This window comes from Lacerta agilis, chromosome 1 (genome assembly GCF_009819535.1).
Source record: "Lacerta agilis isolate rLacAgi1 chromosome 1, rLacAgi1.pri, whole genome shotgun sequence".
Taxonomy (NCBI): Eukaryota; Metazoa; Chordata; class Lepidosauria; order Squamata; family Lacertidae; genus Lacerta; species Lacerta agilis.
This window is the reverse complement of record NC_046312.1, coordinates 118,187,927-118,206,968: the sequence shown is the minus strand read 5'-3', so window position 1 is coordinate 118,206,968 and position 19,042 is coordinate 118,187,927. Positions and strand designations below refer to the sequence as shown.

General features: G+C 40.9%; 1 protein-coding gene across 1 annotated transcript in view; it reads right to left on the bottom strand.

The window, feature by feature from the left end:
• Window positions 1–7,499: 7,499 nt before the first annotated feature.
• Window positions 7,500–19,042, bottom strand: part of PGAP1 (post-GPI attachment to proteins inositol deacylase 1) — a 44,590-nt gene continuing 33,047 nt past the window's right edge. The window contains exons 19-27 of the mRNA XM_033168833.1: window positions 17,767–17,805; window positions 16,155–16,248; window positions 15,378–15,468; window positions 15,002–15,199; window positions 12,749–12,884; window positions 11,849–11,899; window positions 10,554–10,789; window positions 9,294–9,398; window positions 7,500–7,904 (exon numbers count right to left, since the gene is read on the bottom strand). Coding sequence (XP_033024724.1) covers window positions 7,766–7,904; window positions 9,294–9,398; window positions 10,554–10,789; window positions 11,849–11,899; window positions 12,749–12,884; window positions 15,002–15,199; window positions 15,378–15,468; window positions 16,155–16,248; window positions 17,767–17,805 — 1,089 coding nt within the window. The 3' untranslated portion in view covers window positions 7,500–7,765. The remainder of the gene's footprint in view (window positions 7,905–9,293; window positions 9,399–10,553; window positions 10,790–11,848; window positions 11,900–12,748; window positions 12,885–15,001; window positions 15,200–15,377; window positions 15,469–16,154; window positions 16,249–17,766; window positions 17,806–19,042) is intronic.

Sequence of the window (19,042 nt, the reverse complement as noted above, 5' to 3'; positions counted from 1 at the left end):
TTGCCTAGGACACCTGCTGACCAAGTTCATTAGGTGAATAGCACCCGAAGTGTGCAATGATGTTTTCTCCATCTTCTTCAGGGGTCCTGAAACGTTTTCAAAAGGGGGCCGGTTCACTGTCCCTCAGACCTTGGGGGGGGGCTGACTATATTTTGAAGGGGGGAAATGAATGAATTCCTATGCAAACTGCACATATTGTATTTGCTGGCACCAATCAAAGCCCAGCCCCCTTCCTCCGCAGGCAGCCCGAACAATCAGATCCACGCCGATTCCCGGACTGTCTGCCGGCCAGATTTAGAAGGCTGTTGGAATGGATCCGGCCCCCGGGCCTTAGTTTGCCGACCCATGGTCTTCTTGATATAGTTTAGCAGAGCAGCTTGTAACACTCTGAAGGCTGTGAAAAAATGTGGAGGACCACATTATTGAATTGTGAATTGAACTGGAATGGAATTAGTTCCTTTTTGGCAGGGGTGAACTGGAACTAAGCCTGCACACCAATAGGGCCTTGTTCTCTCACAAGCAAAGCAGAGAGCTTAAAAGCTCTTTTTGCACTAGGTTTGCCCAGCACAGAAAGAGCTTTAAAGCTCCCTGTCTCGCTTGCATTTAACTTGCCAGATTTTAACCAGCGGCCTTCCAATATGTATGGTTGAAACTGTGCAAGTTACACACGTAAGATGCAATCGTTATTGCACGGCTCAATTATCTGTTACTGTGTAATACTGTCTAAATGCTGATTAAATATTTGTATGCTGTTTTATGAATGTGCCATGTTCACCAACTAGATGCTTTGTTTATGGTGTGCTATAGAAACTTATAAATAAAATAGCTTAACAATGCTGTTAACACACTTCTTTCCTTTTCGGTGTTTTATTTCCTCATGACACAAAATACCACATATGATAAAAAGAAAAGCACCAAAATGCTCCAACATAAAGTACCTGAGCAAAGACTGAAGGCAAAAAAATGTACATTATGACACCCAAAAGCACTTGAGCAAAGTAGAAATACAGTTAATAATATTCAGACGACAGCATATGGTCAGTTGGGTGACACTTTTCAAATAAAAACAGTGTAATTTATGACAAGTATCACTATACAGTACAAAGAGAGCATTAATGTTTTGACGTAATAGATTGTACAAAATTTTGTATAATGTATGCACATCTTTAAAAATGAATGTTTATGTCTACAGTAAAAGTAAGCCTGTTATGGAACACATGAATGGTTCACTCTCAAAATCAGTGTCAAAGCGCGTGTTCAGTTTTCCACTAGTGCAAAAGGTGTTCATTACCATCTCATGTAGGTTCACCAACAGAGTCATGTGTACATCAGTCAAACTGATCGTGCCTATGCCCAATTCCATCAACATTCATACCAACTCCCAATATAAATTTGCAAAATTATACTGCTTTGATATCCCCACGAGTTTCAAATCCTACACTGCATACTGGGGTGGACCTGCTCCCCCAGGTCACTTCTACCATGTTAAGTAGAGCATGAGAAACTCCACACAACCGTGTGGGTTGCAGTGCAAGGCTGACTGCAGAGAGGAGGAGCTGGAAGGGGCGTTGAGTGGAGCTTGGATCTTACACAAGTAGAAGACACCATTGGTCACACGAGAACCCTGCGGCTTCCAAGCCAATGATTGTCTTTAAATTGAATGGAAAAATAATATTGTAAGGTATCACGTCAGCTTTTTAAAATTGAAATTATTATCAAAATGTTTCAAGATCACCTCTTCCACAACTCTTTCCTGGATACTCCACTAAATAACCATACATCTTTAATTCATTCTTGCACTGAAAATGATAGAGTTAATTAAATGCAATGATATTACAGTTTGGCAAAAGTTTTTGTTGTTGTTCCATTCATTTCTTTTACTTATTTCAGATATAAGAATGAACACACACATCTTTAGTGAATATCTGCTTTAAAAAAGATGCTTAGAAGAGATGTCCTTTAAACACTTAAAGGGCTTGTTTTTTATAGAGAAAGGAGACAAATGAAGAGAATAAACAAGCTTAGTATTTTAAAGAAATGTTGGAAGCAAACAGATGAAAAAGAATCCAACACCAATGCATTTAAACTTTAGGAACTATTTGCAATAAGAGGGTTTTAAAAATACATCCCACATTTTACCCAGAACACAGCTGTTAACAAAGTTTATGAAGAAATTGAAAGGTTAAACGTAAGATTTTAAAGCAGTATTTGGCAACTATTGTGTAGATGCCCATGGCATCTGAGGTGGGCAATCTCAGTGAAGTTCCCCTGTTTATGGAATGCTCTCAGAGGTTCACCTACTTAACTGTCCATTTGGCAACAAGCAAAGGCCTTCTTACTTTCAGAACTTTATTAAAGGTGCAATTTTAATCCTGCTTTATGCTTTTCTTTTTGTATTGGCACTTCAACTGTTTTATTATTTTTGCAAATTATGATTGAAAGACAGTATAGAAATAATTACCTGTGGGCTTCTGTGCTCTTTCCCCTTCTGGTGCAGCTGAGGAATTCAGAAGCCTTCGTGTTCATTTTTGATAAACTGCAAGTTTACAACCTCATCTGAACCCAACAAACTATGAGGAGCTATGACGTTTGAAACAGGCCAGCTTCAAACCGTGTGCTACGGAGCTGATTTATTTGCAAACAAAGCATCATTAAGATTAACTGGTTTGTTGGATTTGGACTCAACGCTAAGGGAAAGCTTTCAATCACCTACTTGTGACTGCACTAAAGGAGGGCAGTGGGAGCCTAAGACTTGCCTGGGGTTGTTCATTTCACAATAAACCATGGCTCATTGTGATAATGGAACACATCCTTTGTGCAATACTGACTCAGAAGTTTAACTACTTCCCTCGAGAGACCTGTGCCTTTCAGATGTAAACACGGATCTCCTGTTTATGGTAGTCGTCAATGTTTTCAATGTGTGTGGGGGGGCATATTTGCACACACCATGAAATACATGTATGGATTGACTCCATCTGCTGTAAACCCGCTGGAGGAACAACACACTTTAGGCATGGTAGTCATGCGACTAACATGAGTTTGGCCAAACTGCGGGAGGCAGTGAAAGATAGGCGTGCCTGGTGTGCTCTGGTCCATGGGGTCACGAAGAGTCGGACACGACTGAACAACTGAACAACAAAGGTCTGTATGTGCACTGAAGTGACCATGCCCAAGTGCTGAAACAGGGTGACCCAACATTGATAATGCATCAGGGCATTCATGAAGTCCCTGTTTCCTATTACTAAATGGTGGCACAATACATTCAGCTTTAAACTGGGCTCAAACAATTACAAATGCAATTAGTTAATTTAAGGCATGCGCTTGACTGGAAAAGTGGGAATTTAACTCAGGTTTCACTCTTTAGGGTTTTGCATGGTAGTCTCGTATATTTATTTCACTTCTGAATCCACACACTGAAGTGGAGCTATTCCTTCATACAAAACGCATTAGGTTTATCAGCAATGTCAGTTTAAGAGCAAAACACGGGTCCAAACTCAACAAAGACCTATACACTACAGCTTGCTGGTTGTTGTTGCTCCTGCTACTACTTCCTCCCATCCCGATTTTTTGCTATCACAAGGCCGCCGTCAAAACCAGTAAATTTTGCAAGCTCCTAATAAAGCAGCCATATGTAGCTGGCAGGTTACATGTTACAAAGGCCTACTGAAAAACTCTTTAAGACATTTTAGTGAGATTCTAAAACAAGCAATTCTTTTAGACAAGGTTGCCAATTCTCTGAGTGTCACATCAACAAGCAATGGCACCTGCTTGCCTGTATTACACAGAGGGCTGCACAGAATTGGGCTGAGATCCTTAAATTAAGCCTCGTGTCTTGCTTAAATACATGAACAGCCAACTCATTTTGGTGGAATAATGGCTACAACTGAGAGAGCTTTATAAGGTGTGCTCCAGGACCTTCACACATCACTGCTGTAGTTCTGACTTTCCATCTTTACAAATGCCTCCCCGTTCTGCATGAAAATGCCTCTTGATTTAGTGGTATGCATGAAAATGCTACTTGGTTTTAGTAGTATGCCATGCACAGTAAGAGGAGCTGCTATTTAAAAAGTGCGTCTGAATGTGCAAACTTACGTTGTCAGTTCTATGGACTGGGACTCAGGGTACCTGGGCTTTCATACAGTCCTCACACATTAATGGAAGACCGTAGAATTTGCTCCTACATAACTTGCATCATCTGGGAAATTGAAATTGCTGCCATTTTGAATTTAAAACTTTTGGTAAAATTGGGCTAAGACTGAAATCCTACAGATACTCACTCACTTGTAAGTTCTATTAAACTTAATGGAGCATCCCTCCAAGTAGATATGCGTAAAAGTGCTCGGTAAAACTCTATCACGTATATAAACAAGATGCTTCGTAAGGAAGGTTTTCCTGTAGATAATTTGAACTATCGTAAATCCTTATTACGCAGACTGGTATCAGAATACCAGACACTTGTATAGATGAATTAAGAATGCATCTGCCACATTGCTTCAAAAGTACAGATCTGTTTATCGAGCATATTTCATTGGCAAAAATATCCAGAGGTATGTTAATTGATGGTAATTTAGTAAAGTACATGAGTTTCTAGGAAATGAAAACTTCATAACGTTATTATAGAGAATGCTAATTCCTGTTGCAATCTAGCTATATGTATTTCTTCTAAAAAGGGGTGTAAAAATCTAATACTGAACTGAGTAAGAAACTATCATATCATATTAAGCATAAATGAATTACAAAATGAACGTTAAGGATTTTAGGTTGCTTAGTGGCTAACAGTTCTCAAATTGTTCATAATACATACAGCAGCAAGCAGACAAAGCACTGTTGAACTTATATTCAGTGCCATTATGACCTAATTAGGAACCGGGCGTGGCTTTGCCCCTGCCCCAACTGCAGCATAAAAGTTGTGAAGCGAAGCCAGGTATTTCAGAAGCATCTGGACCTGTTATAAAGGAGAAGCTCTTGTCAGCATTGCGACTGGAAGCTGCAGGCTTCCACGTACCCATGCCAACACATGACTTTGAAGAGCACTGTGGTGCGCCCTTGGTACAACGAAACATTTGGCGTCTAAACTGTTGCAGCAGTACTTTGACAGGAGAACAAAAACCCCTGCCAAAATTCTCCCTAGCATACAGCTATTAAGAGGCACAGGAGCATCCCTCAAGGCCAGGCTGCACTGAAAAAGGCTCCTGCAGGGCTTGTAGCTTCTCTTCACATCACCAGCTACTGGCAAGCAAGAAGCCCTACTCAGCAATCAGGAGTAACTCCTAGCACAGCCTGTTAAGTAATCCAGCTAACAAAGGACAGGTGTACACACAGAGTACACCAACAACTCAAATTTTGTCACTTGCACACCAAGTTAAATTCCATTTAACCAGCTGGAAATTAGACCTCAAGAGATAAGAGTACTGTTTGCCCGAAGGCCTTATCTCTTAAGAGTAGCAAGGATATAATTTTTATAGGATAAAAATTTATGTAAAGATACTGAGACCATAAAACTAGCTGAAGTGTTTTAAAATACTTGTTCTAGTTATAAAGCTTTTCATGGTTCATACAACAGCTTTTAAGTACTAAACTTGTTAGCAGGCTTGCGGTACTAGTTCTACAGTTAAAAGAATTTCTTTTAAAATCCAGAGGTTTTGCATCCAAGAAAACTGAATGATTAATATATATATATCTATATATACACAAGCCAGAATTAACTGAGGCACTTGAGGCAGGAATGGTACAAACTGGTTAAAGGCAAGACGGACATGTGTTAACTTGGTTCAGAACTTCTTCCCCGATTACAAAAGGGAGAGGAAGCGAGCCATCGTGTAAGATCAGCACTCAGGTCTCAAGGCAATGGATGCACCAGAAATAAATAACGAGATATACAAGTGCCTATGTCGGTAGGCCGACCAGCTATGCTTGCAGGTAAGTGGCTACATTGGCAAAACGACTGCAGATTTTTTTCCAAGGTGATGGTGCAATGCAAGAGGAACAACATTTGCTGTTGGATTCATGCCCTGTACATTTCACCAGAAGGTACCAGAAAATGTGCTGCTCCTTTATAAATGGTGACATATATGATCAGTACTTGCCACTCCATAGTTATGCCCAAAGGCAGATTCTTTTAAAACTTCTTTGTACATAGAGATAAATACTTGCTTCTCATATCCACTGACTACTTGTTGAGATGGGAGTGCCAGTACATAGTTCTGCCTTCAGGTGATTCCCGACACCGCCACGGTGTTGAGTAACTTATCAGTTAACACATTATCTGACCGAGTACCTCAGGGGTGTCCATTTTGTTTTAATAATGTCTGTATGAAACTACTAGAGGTTGTCCAGATTTCAAGCCGACTGCTTTCTGGGGGGCCTTTTGTTATGGACCAGGGAAAACAAGCTCAATACAGTAGAATTAAAGCTAATATTGTGGGTGACTGATACGATCTAGAGGCAGAGAGATTGCTTCAAGGAAACAGCCTATATATGTGGGAAGCATCTCCTAGTCATCTGAGCATCTACATTGGTTCCCAGTATGTTTCCAAGCACAATTCAAGGTGTTGAAGCTGACCTTTAAAGCCCTAAATGGCCTCGGCCCTGAAGGAGTGCCTCCAACCCCCCATCATTCAGCCCGGACAACTGAGGTCCAGCTCCGAGGGCCTTCTGGATGTTCCCTCACTGCGAGAAATGAAGTTACGGGGAAGCAGGCAGAGGGCCTTCTCGGCAGTGGCGCCCACCCTGTAGAAAGCCCTCCCATCAATGTCAAACTATATAAACAACTTTCTGAAGACATGTGAAGGCCGTCCTGTATCGGGAAGTTTTAATGGGTGATGTTTTGCTGTGTTTTTATTATGCTGGAAGCCGTATGATTGTGATGATGATTACCGAAGCCAGAAGCGCCTTACTAAAACACTCACATTTAAACAGCTGCAGAGAGATGAATTTTGGTCTTGAACAATATGCACATATTGGGAAGCTCATGTGGGTGTGTTATTCCCAACACAAAGTATTGCTAAAGTAGGTATCCGTGTAACTTTCTACATGTTTCCATGTACACTAGCATGAATCTCTATGTACAGAAAGTCACCCGAGAATCTGCCCTGAGCTTCACACTGCAGTGTAACAGTACAAAGAGCATACACATCTGCTGATATACTTAGTAAACTATGTTACGTTGAACATAAATCAATGTACTGGGCCACCACCACTTTCAATAATCTCACAAACGTGGAAGCTGTGAAATAGTTTTTGATTTCTCACCAAGTCAAGCAGCATCGGCATTATAGCTTAGTACAGACCCAAGGAAGGACAAAACATAACTTCAGCTGCCTTTAACGGAATAAGAACTTTTGGATTGTCTTATTGGCTATGGATTTTGAGCCAATTTTCTTTCAGTCATTTGCTGCCAACAGTAGCAGCAAAAGGTTGGCTGCAAATGACTGAAAGTGCACATCTGGTTTGTTTTTGTTTTTTTAAAAAAACAAACCAAAACTCTGCTCCAACACCACAAAAATAAAGCATCATTGTCAGAGGCAGATTATGAACTGAATTGTAAGTTTCTACAAGTATTTTTTTTTTTGTAACAGCAAGGTACAAAACCCTATGGTTTCTAACTGGATCAACCTTCACAACATGTGCCCAGCATTGTTTTCACTTCTGCCACGGACAGAAGATAATGTCCATGATATTTTCATGTTGTCCCAGATTATCCTTGGTTCAACGCCCTCCCGCCACCGCTTCCTGGTGTGCTTGGTGCTTTGGTAAACTGCAGTCTTTACACAATGCAACATAACGCATGAAGAAAAAGAGGAATGATTACGAAGTATGGCATTCTGTCTAAGTGCATTGGTGCAAACACCACAGCGGCAACAGACAAAGGAAGTGGGAGATGTGCAGCAATCTTCAGCAGTTTACTGTGGAGAAAGGGAAAAAAAGGTAAAACAATTCTGCCATTATTAAGGCTGCAAGCTGTGTGGCATAATAGAGTGCAGATATTCCCAGGAAATATCTGGTACTTCTGCGTATTACATAAACAAAGTGCACTGCAACCAATCAACTGCAACCAACCATCTCCTGGGCCATCTGATCTTTCGTTCCGTCAGCAAAATTAAGATACCTGCCCACACGGGGCTGACACAAAAGGTCTGCTCTTACATTATGAAAAAAAGAAAGTTTATTGTTCCCCTATTTCCTCAGCCCTCTGTCTCCCCACTTCTTCTCCCAGCAACCCCATACTGCCCATAACAAAACGTCTCAAACTGAATGTAACTGACCTGCACGAACTACTTGAAGACTTGAAAACAGAGACACTGAATCACGGGTGTAGCCAGGATTTTTGTTGGGGGGGGCAGGCCTTTTGTTAGAAGGGGGCAGAACCTCAGCTTGCTATGCATTTTTATTGATTTGGGGGGCAGCTGCCCCCCTTCCCCTTCTTGGCTACTCCCATGCACTGAATGTACTTTTAATAAACACATAAAAAAATTGAAAAAGAAAAGAAAGACTCGGACTGAGCCACCCAACCTTCTGGCATATCCTAGCCTCACATTTCAATATTGCAGTCTCATTTAAACAGAGCCTTAACATGGAAAGTGTTGACCTGAACCATCATCACCCCTGAAAATGGGGGTGTAGGGGGGCTACTCAGGGCCTAGCACATAACAGTAACCCAAACTATGGCTTATTGTGAATGTGCAATCCTTTTGGTACTGGAAGAGAAAATCACGGCTTCTTTGCTCCTCCCTGGGTCCTTCTGTTGCCACACTACCCAGAGCTAAGCCACCGTTCAGCTTAGCATTATGCTTAAATGTAGGCTTGTGGTTTGTCTCACTCCAAACAAGTGGTGAGCTGCAACGATGGCTTGTTTTTCATTTACAGAGTCAGGGGTACATGCCCCATAACAACATGTGGGGCTTGCAGGGGAGAAATTGGCAGAAGACATCTTCCCTGACACTCCCATTTTGAGAGGACTTCTGAATCACGTCCACTGAACAGTCAAGGGTAAGAAAACAGCTTGAAAACACAAAACTCCCATCATCCCTAGCTAGCAGGACCAGTGGTCAGGGATGATGGGAACTGTAATCCAAAAACAGCTGGAGACCTGCTAAGTGATCCTGATAATACATAGTGGGTAGGGTGGGAACAGGCAGAAGATGCTCTTAAAGGCTTGTACCTGTATGTGACTAAAATAATTGTGATGGTTTTGTTTTAAAACACACACACACACACACATACACACACACACACCAAACTGCGCCTTCAAACACCAAAACTGTGGGGGAAATGAAGATAATGAACTAAGGTACCTTGTTTTAACTTTTGTAGTGCTTGCATTCATGAGTATACCCAAAATGCCTATGAGCATAAAAGCAGTTGATCTACATGGATCAGGATCAAGCTTGATATGGTACCTATTTGGGGGAGAGAAAAAACAAAGAGCATGGTAATAAACTGAAAATCAAATTTTGCAAGTGAAACACAGAGTAGCAACAATAGAATATTGTAGACACAAGTTGTAGATAATACATAAGCAGAGGATGGATGGTCATCTGTCATGTATGATTTAGTTGGCCTAGATCAGGGGTCAGCAAACATTTTCATCAGGGGGCCAGTCCACTGTCCCTCAGACCTTGTGGGGGGCTGGACTATATTGGGGGGGGGGAGAAGAAGAACGAATTCCTATGGCCCACAAATAACCCAGAGATGCATTTTAAATAAAAGGGCACATTCTACTCATGTAAAAACACACTGATTCCTGGACCGTCTGTGGGCCAGATTTAGAAGGCGAGTGGGCAGGATCTAGCCCCCGGGCCTTAGTTTGCCTACCCATGGCCTAGATGCCCCTTGGAGTTCCTTCCAACTCCACTGTAAGGTTCGCGTGAAGGTGCTTCACGAGTAACGGAGCAGGAGCCCAAACAGTTTTTTGCAGTTTTATTGTGCAAACTATTTACAGTGCAGAGCTACAAAAAGCATTTCTGTCTCAGTCGCTGGCAGAATCCGGGAGTGGCCCCTTCCGGCTTCTCCCCCAGCATAATAACTTTGGCACCCCAAGTCTCCTCCTACCCTCCTTGCGTTTCACCCCTCTGCGCAACTGGGGTGCCAGAAATGGCATGCCTCCCTCCTGACCAGCCAGGCGAGGTGAGCGCAGGGTCTCAGCGACATCCCCAAGCCCTCTCCCCGCCAGGCTCCCTGCTCCTGGCTCCTGGCTAGAAGAGGCGCTGGAGCTATCAGTGGCATCCCTAAGCCCCCTCCCCGCGCGGCTGGTTCCTTCCCTCTCCTCCCCACTGGAGGTGTGGCGGCTTTCCCCGCTGGAAGAGTTGCTGCTGCTGAATTGGCGTCGGGGCTCTCTGTATGCTAACGGACCCTCCGTTCCCCCCAGCGGGCCAGGTGGCAGTTCCCTGACATCCACAAATCAATGATTCTAATGGATTACACAAGCAGAAATAGATTTTATGGCATGGAAAGGAATAAGAAACAATATGCAGTGCATTTTAAAATCAACCCCTTTGGATGGAATCCCGTTGTGGATTCTTGTAAAAAACCTGTAAGTTCTTCTGGCAGGTTACCTGAGATTTTTCAGCCAGTAAATTAAAGATGGGCAACTGAGCAGCACAATCAACGTAAGCAAGTTGAGGACGGTGACGTGCATCTTAAGACTGTCTACAACGCTGTCAATGGCTGTGCTGCCCGTAGGTGATGATGTTGCTGCTGCTGCTTCTGAAAGGCCATCTGCTGATGACGCACAGCTCTTTTCCGTTTCTCTTTTGGAACAAGCGGAGCTTTGTTCCGAGTTCTTTGGGCACTATAAAATATAAGCATAGGCATTAATAAGTTGATAAAAGTTTAATGGTGAACTTAAAAGTGCTTCGTGGTGAAGGTAAAAAGTATCAAGTGGTGCTATTCATTTAATTTATATCCCACCTCTTCCTTCCTCCAAGGAGCTCAAGGTGGGAGATGCAACCTCCCTGTCTCCGTTTTACCTTCACCAACAACTCTGTGAGGGTAAGAGAGGGTAAGAGTGGGCTTCATGGCTGACTCAGGATTTCAACCCTGGTCTCCCAGGTCCTAATCCAGAACTCTAACCACTACACCCGGGTTCCTCAAACTTGGGTCTCTCCAGCTGTTTTTGGACTACAGTCCCCATCATCCCTGACCACTGGTCCTGCTAGCTTAGGGATGATGGGAGTTGTAGTCCAACAACAGCTGGAGACCCAAGTTTGGGAGACCTTACACTACATGGGATGCGGGTGGTGCTGTGGGTTAAACCATAGAGCCTAGGGCTTCCCGATCAGAAGGTCGGCAGTTCGAATCCCCGCAACGGTTGCTCGGTCCCAGCTCCTGCCCACCTAGCAGTTCAAAAGCACGTCAAAGTGCAAGCAGTTTTTAATCTGTGATATCTTAATGTATTTTAATATTTGTTGGAAGCCGCCCAGAGTGGCTGGGGAGACCCGACCACATGGGTGGGGTACAAATAATAAATTTATTATAATTATAATTATAATTATTTACTATTTATACCCCACCCATCTGGCTGTAAACTGTAAATATATACTGTAAACTGCTTAGAGGTTTTGCTGCGGTCGATTGGTATGTAGGTGATTGATTAACTCACTGGGTGGGAAAGTAAGATCCAGCAGTGAAGCTAGGATGGAGTAAAAACCAAACTTGAGGGAAAGGAAGAGAAGCCTCCTTTTCGCCTGAGCAAACTCTCAGGTTCATGTTTGGGGCAGCCCCCCTCGGATGTTAGCCGACAGCAAGAGGTATTTTATTTTTTTTCTCCCTTAAGAAAAAAGACAATCCTGAAACGTTAAAAACTGAAAAAACCTAACATAACCCAAAGAAAGACATAGAACAGACCTACCGTATCAAGGACACTTAGTTCTGTTCTGACGTGTGAATGCAGTTTAATAACCTGTTAAAAAAAAAAAAGACTATTTAAACTGCAGTGTATCAACTTGAAAGTGCAACTTAACTTCATCACCGTCCTAGACTAAAATATAATTCCTTAAAAAAAACTTTTTATTAAGTTTTCTAAAATTTCACACATACATTTCTGTACATTATAAAAACTTTTTCCCCTTTTACTTCCCACCCCCTTCTCCATGGTGTTTGCTTCTGTTCCTCTGTCGCACCCTGTTTTCTGTCTCTTAAACCTTAACAAAACTGCTGTTATTTTACTCTCTTCTGTTGCTCATAGTCCCAATCCTGCTCGCGTGTCCATCATATAATAACATTTCCTTAAATAATCCGAAAAGGGTTTCCACTCTTCCACAAAACCTTTGTCAATAGGGTTCTCTTATTTTAGCTGTCAACTTTGCCAATTCTGCATAAGCCAACTAAAACGTAATTCCTTTCTCATTCTTTCAAACTGCGAGGGAAGGGGAACTTGAGAAAGATGGGGTTTGAAAACTGGACTTGCACTCCCACCCCAAGTGCCACCTCCCATATTGTTCGGAAGGGTCCCCCAACCCTCTGAAGTAGGTTTACAGTTGGCACAGAAGGCAGGAGGGGTGTAACAATTAAAAAAAAAAAGCATTCAACCAAGAAATCTGAGCAAAATGTGTTGGATTTTATGTGCACCAAAACCAGGGGTAGCTGGATGCCTTGGAGGCAGGACGAGCACAATCTTTTCCTCCCATTTTCCACCCCACATCACACTCAGCACCAAACCTATGAGAAGACTGCCCAAAGCAACCCATGATTTAAAAACTTTACAAGCATTTTATTCACACACTGTATTTGCCACATGCTGGTTAAATACCTTGAAGGTGTAATGAGCATATGTCATTAATATAGCCAACGCTCCACATGTCGTCCAGCTAAGGAAAAACATGCAAACAGCTACGCACAACGTTCTTCGCGTAAACAAACTGGGGTCTGATGGATGTCGAGAGGGTCTGGCAAATGCAAACAGTCATAATTTAATTCACACAAAATAAAGGTTTCCGTTCCTGAACAGTGAAACATTAATCATGTATAAAGTGTGTGTGTGTGTTTGTGTGTGTGTGTGTGTGTGTGTGTGTGTGTGTGTGTATATATATATATATATATATATATATATATATATATAAATAATTAAGTTTTATATGTATTTTCCAAACATCATTTAACATTTGTTCATATATTATACAACATTTTAGACTTCCATCAACTATGTCTAGAGATTTCCAATCTTCATAACTTAATATTGTATTTCCATAATTTCACTATTACTTTAAATATTCTATAACAAATTATCCTTTTCCTAAATTTTCTCTGTAATATTTCCTAATATAGTCCTCCTTACAAAACTTCCTGCAATCCTACTAGCGTAATCTGTTGTTTACAGTTGTTCTTCAAATAGTTCTCAAATTTATTCCAATCTTCCAAGAACCTCTGGTCCTGCCGGTTTCCAATTCTCCCTGTCATCTTATCCAATTCTGCGTAGTCCGTTAACTTCATCTGACATTCTTCCTTCATCCATGTATAAAGTATAATGGATCAGCTCAGACACCTTGTCAAACTACGGTTTGTGCTAACCATAGTTTTGAACCTATGCAATAGACATTTTCCTAGCTCAAGAAAAGGAGGTACACATTGCCCCTTGGAGGGTGCCCTCGTGTCCATAGGGAAAAGTTACAATTTCACTCTGGCACTACATCTATAATGCAGCTGTGTCTGGAGGCTTGCCAAAGTCCGTAACTATGAGGGTCAATTTATTTCACAGTGTCCCGAATTTGCTGTTTTTTGTATTCTTTCCCTTCCATTTCTTTTTTAAACCGACAGTTTTGGTATTTATGAATACTACTTACAGATGTCATGTCCTGGTTTTCTGAAAATAATGTTACTCCTGAACATGCAAATAAACATTTCGCCTTTCAGGAAAAGGAGTTATTACCAAATATCTCTTTTGTATATTGAAGTTTAGTGAATCCAGTCTGTTTTTCAATTATGTATATTTCCCAAAGCAGATCTTAGTACTGCAGAATTACAACAGCACAAACACATTGGAATGGTTTAGCTTCTTTGCGCGTGCGGAGGGGGGGGGGGTTCTAGAAAAAATGTTTCTTGGACAAACGCTGAGATAGGAATCAAGCATTCTGTGGCTTTCTGGGTCAAAGTCTAAATTAAAGCATGATTACTTTTTACTTTGCCCGGATAAGATGAGCAAAGTTACTTTGAAAAAGAGGAGTCCTAAATAGAAAGATCAACTGTACAATCCAAGAATTTAAAAAGAGTAATTTGATGGAAAGAAAAAGCAAAAATCAAGTTTAATCAAGTCAAGGGTCATGAATTTTGGCAGCTGTATGTTTCATTCTGCCTGGTACAAATAAGTGTAAGTGCAGAAACTTGCTCCAATTTCCAAGAACTAAAATTGAAAGCAAAATCAAAGACCTCCTTAAGCCCACAAATGATATCTATCCTATCTAACCTTTAAAAAATAAATAAAAGAAGGATAATAAACGCAATCTGATATGATTAGGCCAAGGAACAAAAATGGAAGAAAACCACCGCAGAACTAGAACAGAAATGTAATAAATGGTTTATTCCTTCATGAAATAAAAAAGCTTTTATGCCCTGTTCAGAATTTGATTGAAAAAGAATGGCATTTCAACTGTAAAGAAAATTTACAAACTGCCAATGGTCAGTTCCTGAATGATGTCCTGTACTAAACAAGTACCCAAATATTAACCCTATTACCTCTGACCATTTATAGTATCCATTGGTAGAACTTGATAAGGTTCTACCTTATGCAGAAAAACCCCTCTTTAAATGCAAGTTAACCAAATTGCCCTTACAGTCAGGTTAAATCAGCTTATTAGTAGTTCAACACTTAGAACCATCTCACAAAGATGCAACTAAAAGCTAGTAAAATATTGTACAATGTTCTACAGTCCCCTAGAAAGTTAACCCATTCTCTCAGCTAGTTAAGAACTATCCCCAGGTTTAGTATAATCACTGTTAGTAAGTAGGTATTATATTTTCATCTTTTCATTTTTGCCCACATAAAATAAGAGCAGTTTTTTTTTTTTACCTGGTCAAAGCTATATGCAATGAGGATGAGATCCTTAGAGATGAACTGAAGAGTATGCCACCCCAATAGGCTAGGCCGGTCCCAAACATAAAAAGGATTAGAGAAACAAAAGGAAACCACAAGTTCCGGTTGTTCAGTGTAACAGCATCCAATTCTGGTAAGGATAATATATCCCAGATTCCTTTAAACCAGTTAAGCCTGTAGGAGGCAAAACACAATATTATAGTGGTTTGCTTTACTTGCTTATCAAAAATTTATAATTAATCCTAATTTCAAATGCTATTTTTTTTTAGTATGTATGTTACTGATGAGGACCTTTATTGCTGCATGAAGAATTCCATGGTGTAGTGGAAAAATATACAAGCAAGGAACTTACCCCAACAAGAATTTAACAATATTCACTATTGGTTCTACTTTATAGGGCTTGGCTGCTTTAGTAAGTGCAGGTGCAAAATCTGTGCAGTGACCTAGAACAAGAAAAATGTATATCAAGAATCAGATGTGGCCAGTAAATTATAATATTAACAGGAAAATAATAAATGTTCCAAAATTCAGGATATATTATAACCATTGTTAAATGCTAATTCCACTGCAGTAAAACTTCTATTTGTCATATAATGTCATTACTAATGCACTGATGGTGTGGGGAAACAGACCGACAGAAATTTTTTACAGTAATAGTTGTATTCAATTTTCGACACTGAATATTTTTGAGACGGAATTCTCAGTTCTATGAATATATTTAAATGTGTTCCCCCCCCCCCACCCAGCTTGCAGGTCTGACCAAAATGAAGCTGCTGCAAATCACCCTAATGATTTGAGAAATCAAATAAATATAACTCAAAGCTTTAAAAATGTACTGACTTTTAAAAGCTCTACTTAGCATTGTAAAGAGTTTGCTTTAAAATACATTCAAGTCGATAAGCTATACAATAACTATTCTTTATTCTTGACAGTTAAACGCTTCCCTCCCAGATTCCTATCTGTATCTACGTGATTATCAACCACTTTACAACAAATCTCAGGATTTTTTTAAAAAAAGCAGTAACAAAACGATTGGCAAACTACAAATGAAATGTACAACGAAACTCTGTTTTCTAGTTTTATAATAATAAACAAACCTGTGCTTAAAAATCTTTTCACGTAATGTTACCTGTTGAAATTAGGGACCTTAACTGTCTTCCATAAGCAAGAAGAATATTAGAAATTATGTACACGGGAAGAGTGCCACCATGGAATCTTATTACCTACAAAACAAGGATGTTTTATGGAAAAAAACGGAACATGCAAATATCACCCAATGTCCACAATAATTCAGTACTTACATAGTGCTTTCCCCCCCTAAATACTTCACATACATTAACTCAGTAATTATGAAAAACCTGTGAGACATGCCTATATAACAGGTGGCAGGGCTGAGACAACAAAATGGCTTGCTCAATACCACATAGCAAATTCATGGGTGGACTGAGATTTCATCAAAAATTCCCAACTTATATTCTTAACCAATATGCTACGCTAGCTCTCAGGATATCTTATTTCAAGATAAAAATGGGCTCAGTTTCTTTTCCACAGGTACGAGTGCCACACATTCTAGTGCCAAATATAAAGCACGCAGACATATCAATCTGTTACTCAAATCTCAAGTTGCAATCAAGTACATCAGCTTTAGCACGAAGGGGGTAAGGATGCGAAAGCAGCAATGCTCCCATAATTGTACATATGAACCCAGAACACGGCTTCAAATTTAGCACAATCAAGTTTCAGATCGTGATTAAAGATGGCCACTTTATATTCAGAAATGTAACTTTAGCCAACTGGGCAAATCAAGCCTGAATTATATTGTGATCCACCAACATGTGTTCTGACTTGCTGGGTGTTTACCCATCTAAGGCAGGCAGCAAAAAAATAAATTACCAACCGCTCTTGCAGGCTGCAATAAATGATGGCTGATCTGAAGCATGACAAGCTGCGTTGACCTGAATAAAAAAAAAAAATCCTTCCAGTAGCACCTTAGAGACCAACTGAGTTTGTTATTGGTATGCGCTTTCGTGTGCATGCACATTTCTTCAGATGTTGACCTGGTTTAAGTTAATACAAGTAGGATTTAAGCAAAACTGAATTTGCACAAATAAGTTTCATCTGCTATTCTGTCGCTGACTTTCCCTGCTTTAGAGACTGCTATTTAAGGCTCTTCCGTCTGCTTCCAGATTTTATCTTGAACAACACAACTGGGATCATAACTGTTTTGTCTTCTTTAAAAAGCGGCACAGTGCAGTAGCAGCAAGTGTTGGCTGAGAGGTGCGGTCTGATGTTTTGGGAACTGAATTGAGCATATGGCCTTGAGCAAGTCATTTGTTTGGTCTACATTCAAGTTATTTCTTGCTTCCCAACTGTGGCACAGATGTAGACGGCACTGTTTGTTCTTGATGTGATGCGTGGATGGTATTGCCTGGTGCCAGGAAACCTGTAAGCACATGCAATAGCGGGACCTCTTATGAACAAAGCATTTTCTGCTTCCACCCAGCCAACCCGACCCACCAGGCTCCATGGATGTGAATTATTTAGCAATGTAGACACCGCACCCCTATTTTGGGGAGGGATCAGTTAGAACTGTTGGGACTATCTTTTATGAACTACACCCTATTGTTACAGATGCATGCTACACTCACAGAATACATTTTATCAGATCAAGGTACGTTATTTTTGTTTTGTTATCTTTACGCGTTATCAGCTTAAGGTTAAGTGAAACAAAACTTTCTTACCTGACCAAGGACTTGCAGAAAAGAGGTCTTGACGGTTACCTAGTTGCAACACACATTTTTTAAAAAGTAGCTTTTTTTTACACAAAACAATAATATAGCATAAAAACAAAATAATGAGAATACTCTCAGTTACTATGATAAAATAAGGTGTGCAGTTTAACAATCCAGCAGTGTCCCTGGAGGCCCAAATAGCCTCGGTCCGTACAAAGTGCCTTGCATTATTTTCGGTTGCTGAACCAACTGCAATCCCTCCTAGACACTGACTGCTGGGGCCACAGTGACCCATGCTCTTATGGGCTCCAGATCAGGCTGCTGCAATGTATTGTTCATGGGACAGCCTTGGAAGACTGTTTGGAAACTTAAAACACAGATGCTAAGCTTCTATGTGGACTGACCATCAAGATCGTATTTTGTTGGTTCTTAAACATACACCAACTGCCAATCCATTTCCAAGCATAATTCAAACTTCTGGTGTTAATGGGTAAGACCTAAACAGTTTAGGACTCAGGAAACTGAAAGCTTGCCCAATTACCACATGTTTGTGCCCAAGTACTGTGTTTCCCTGAAAATAAGACATACCCATAAAATAAGCCGTAGCAGGATTTCTAAGCATTTGCGCAATATAAGCCATACCCCAAAAATAAGACATAGTGATAGGCGCAGTTCTGGAGGGCGCCAAGGAAGAGGCGAGGCTGGACGTGGCACCTCCTGGCAACAGCTCCAGCCGCGCTGGCAGCGCCCTTAAGACGGCCCTGGATAGGTGTGGCTATGAAGCGTACCAATGCGGACCAGTTAAGAAGACGGGCAGCAGCTGGAGGGCGGCTCCTCCAGCGGGAAGGAGGCTCAGAGGTGACCGGAGAGGTGCGGGCAGCCCCATCAACAACTGATGTAATAAAAAATAAGACACCCCCTGAAAATAAGCCATAGTGTGTCTTCTTGAGGAAAAATAAATATAAGACAGTGTCTTATTTTCAGGGAAACACGGTATCTGAGGTCTGGTGGGGGATTACTAGCATCGTGTGTGTAGAAATGTCCCCCCCAGTAAGGTCCACCTAGTACAATCACTATGCCTTTTCGGTACCATGGTAAGATTTCCCCCCAGCACCAGAACATTTGTCCAGGCCTTTGTTAAGCGTCACCTACTTAAGTGTCATTTGATGTGTGCTTTTTTAATGACTGGCAACTATATTTTAGTTTTTGTTATTTTTTTATCCTCAGAATTACTACCAATAGCAAAATGTGCATTTTAGTGGAAAATAAATAAATACGGCAAGTA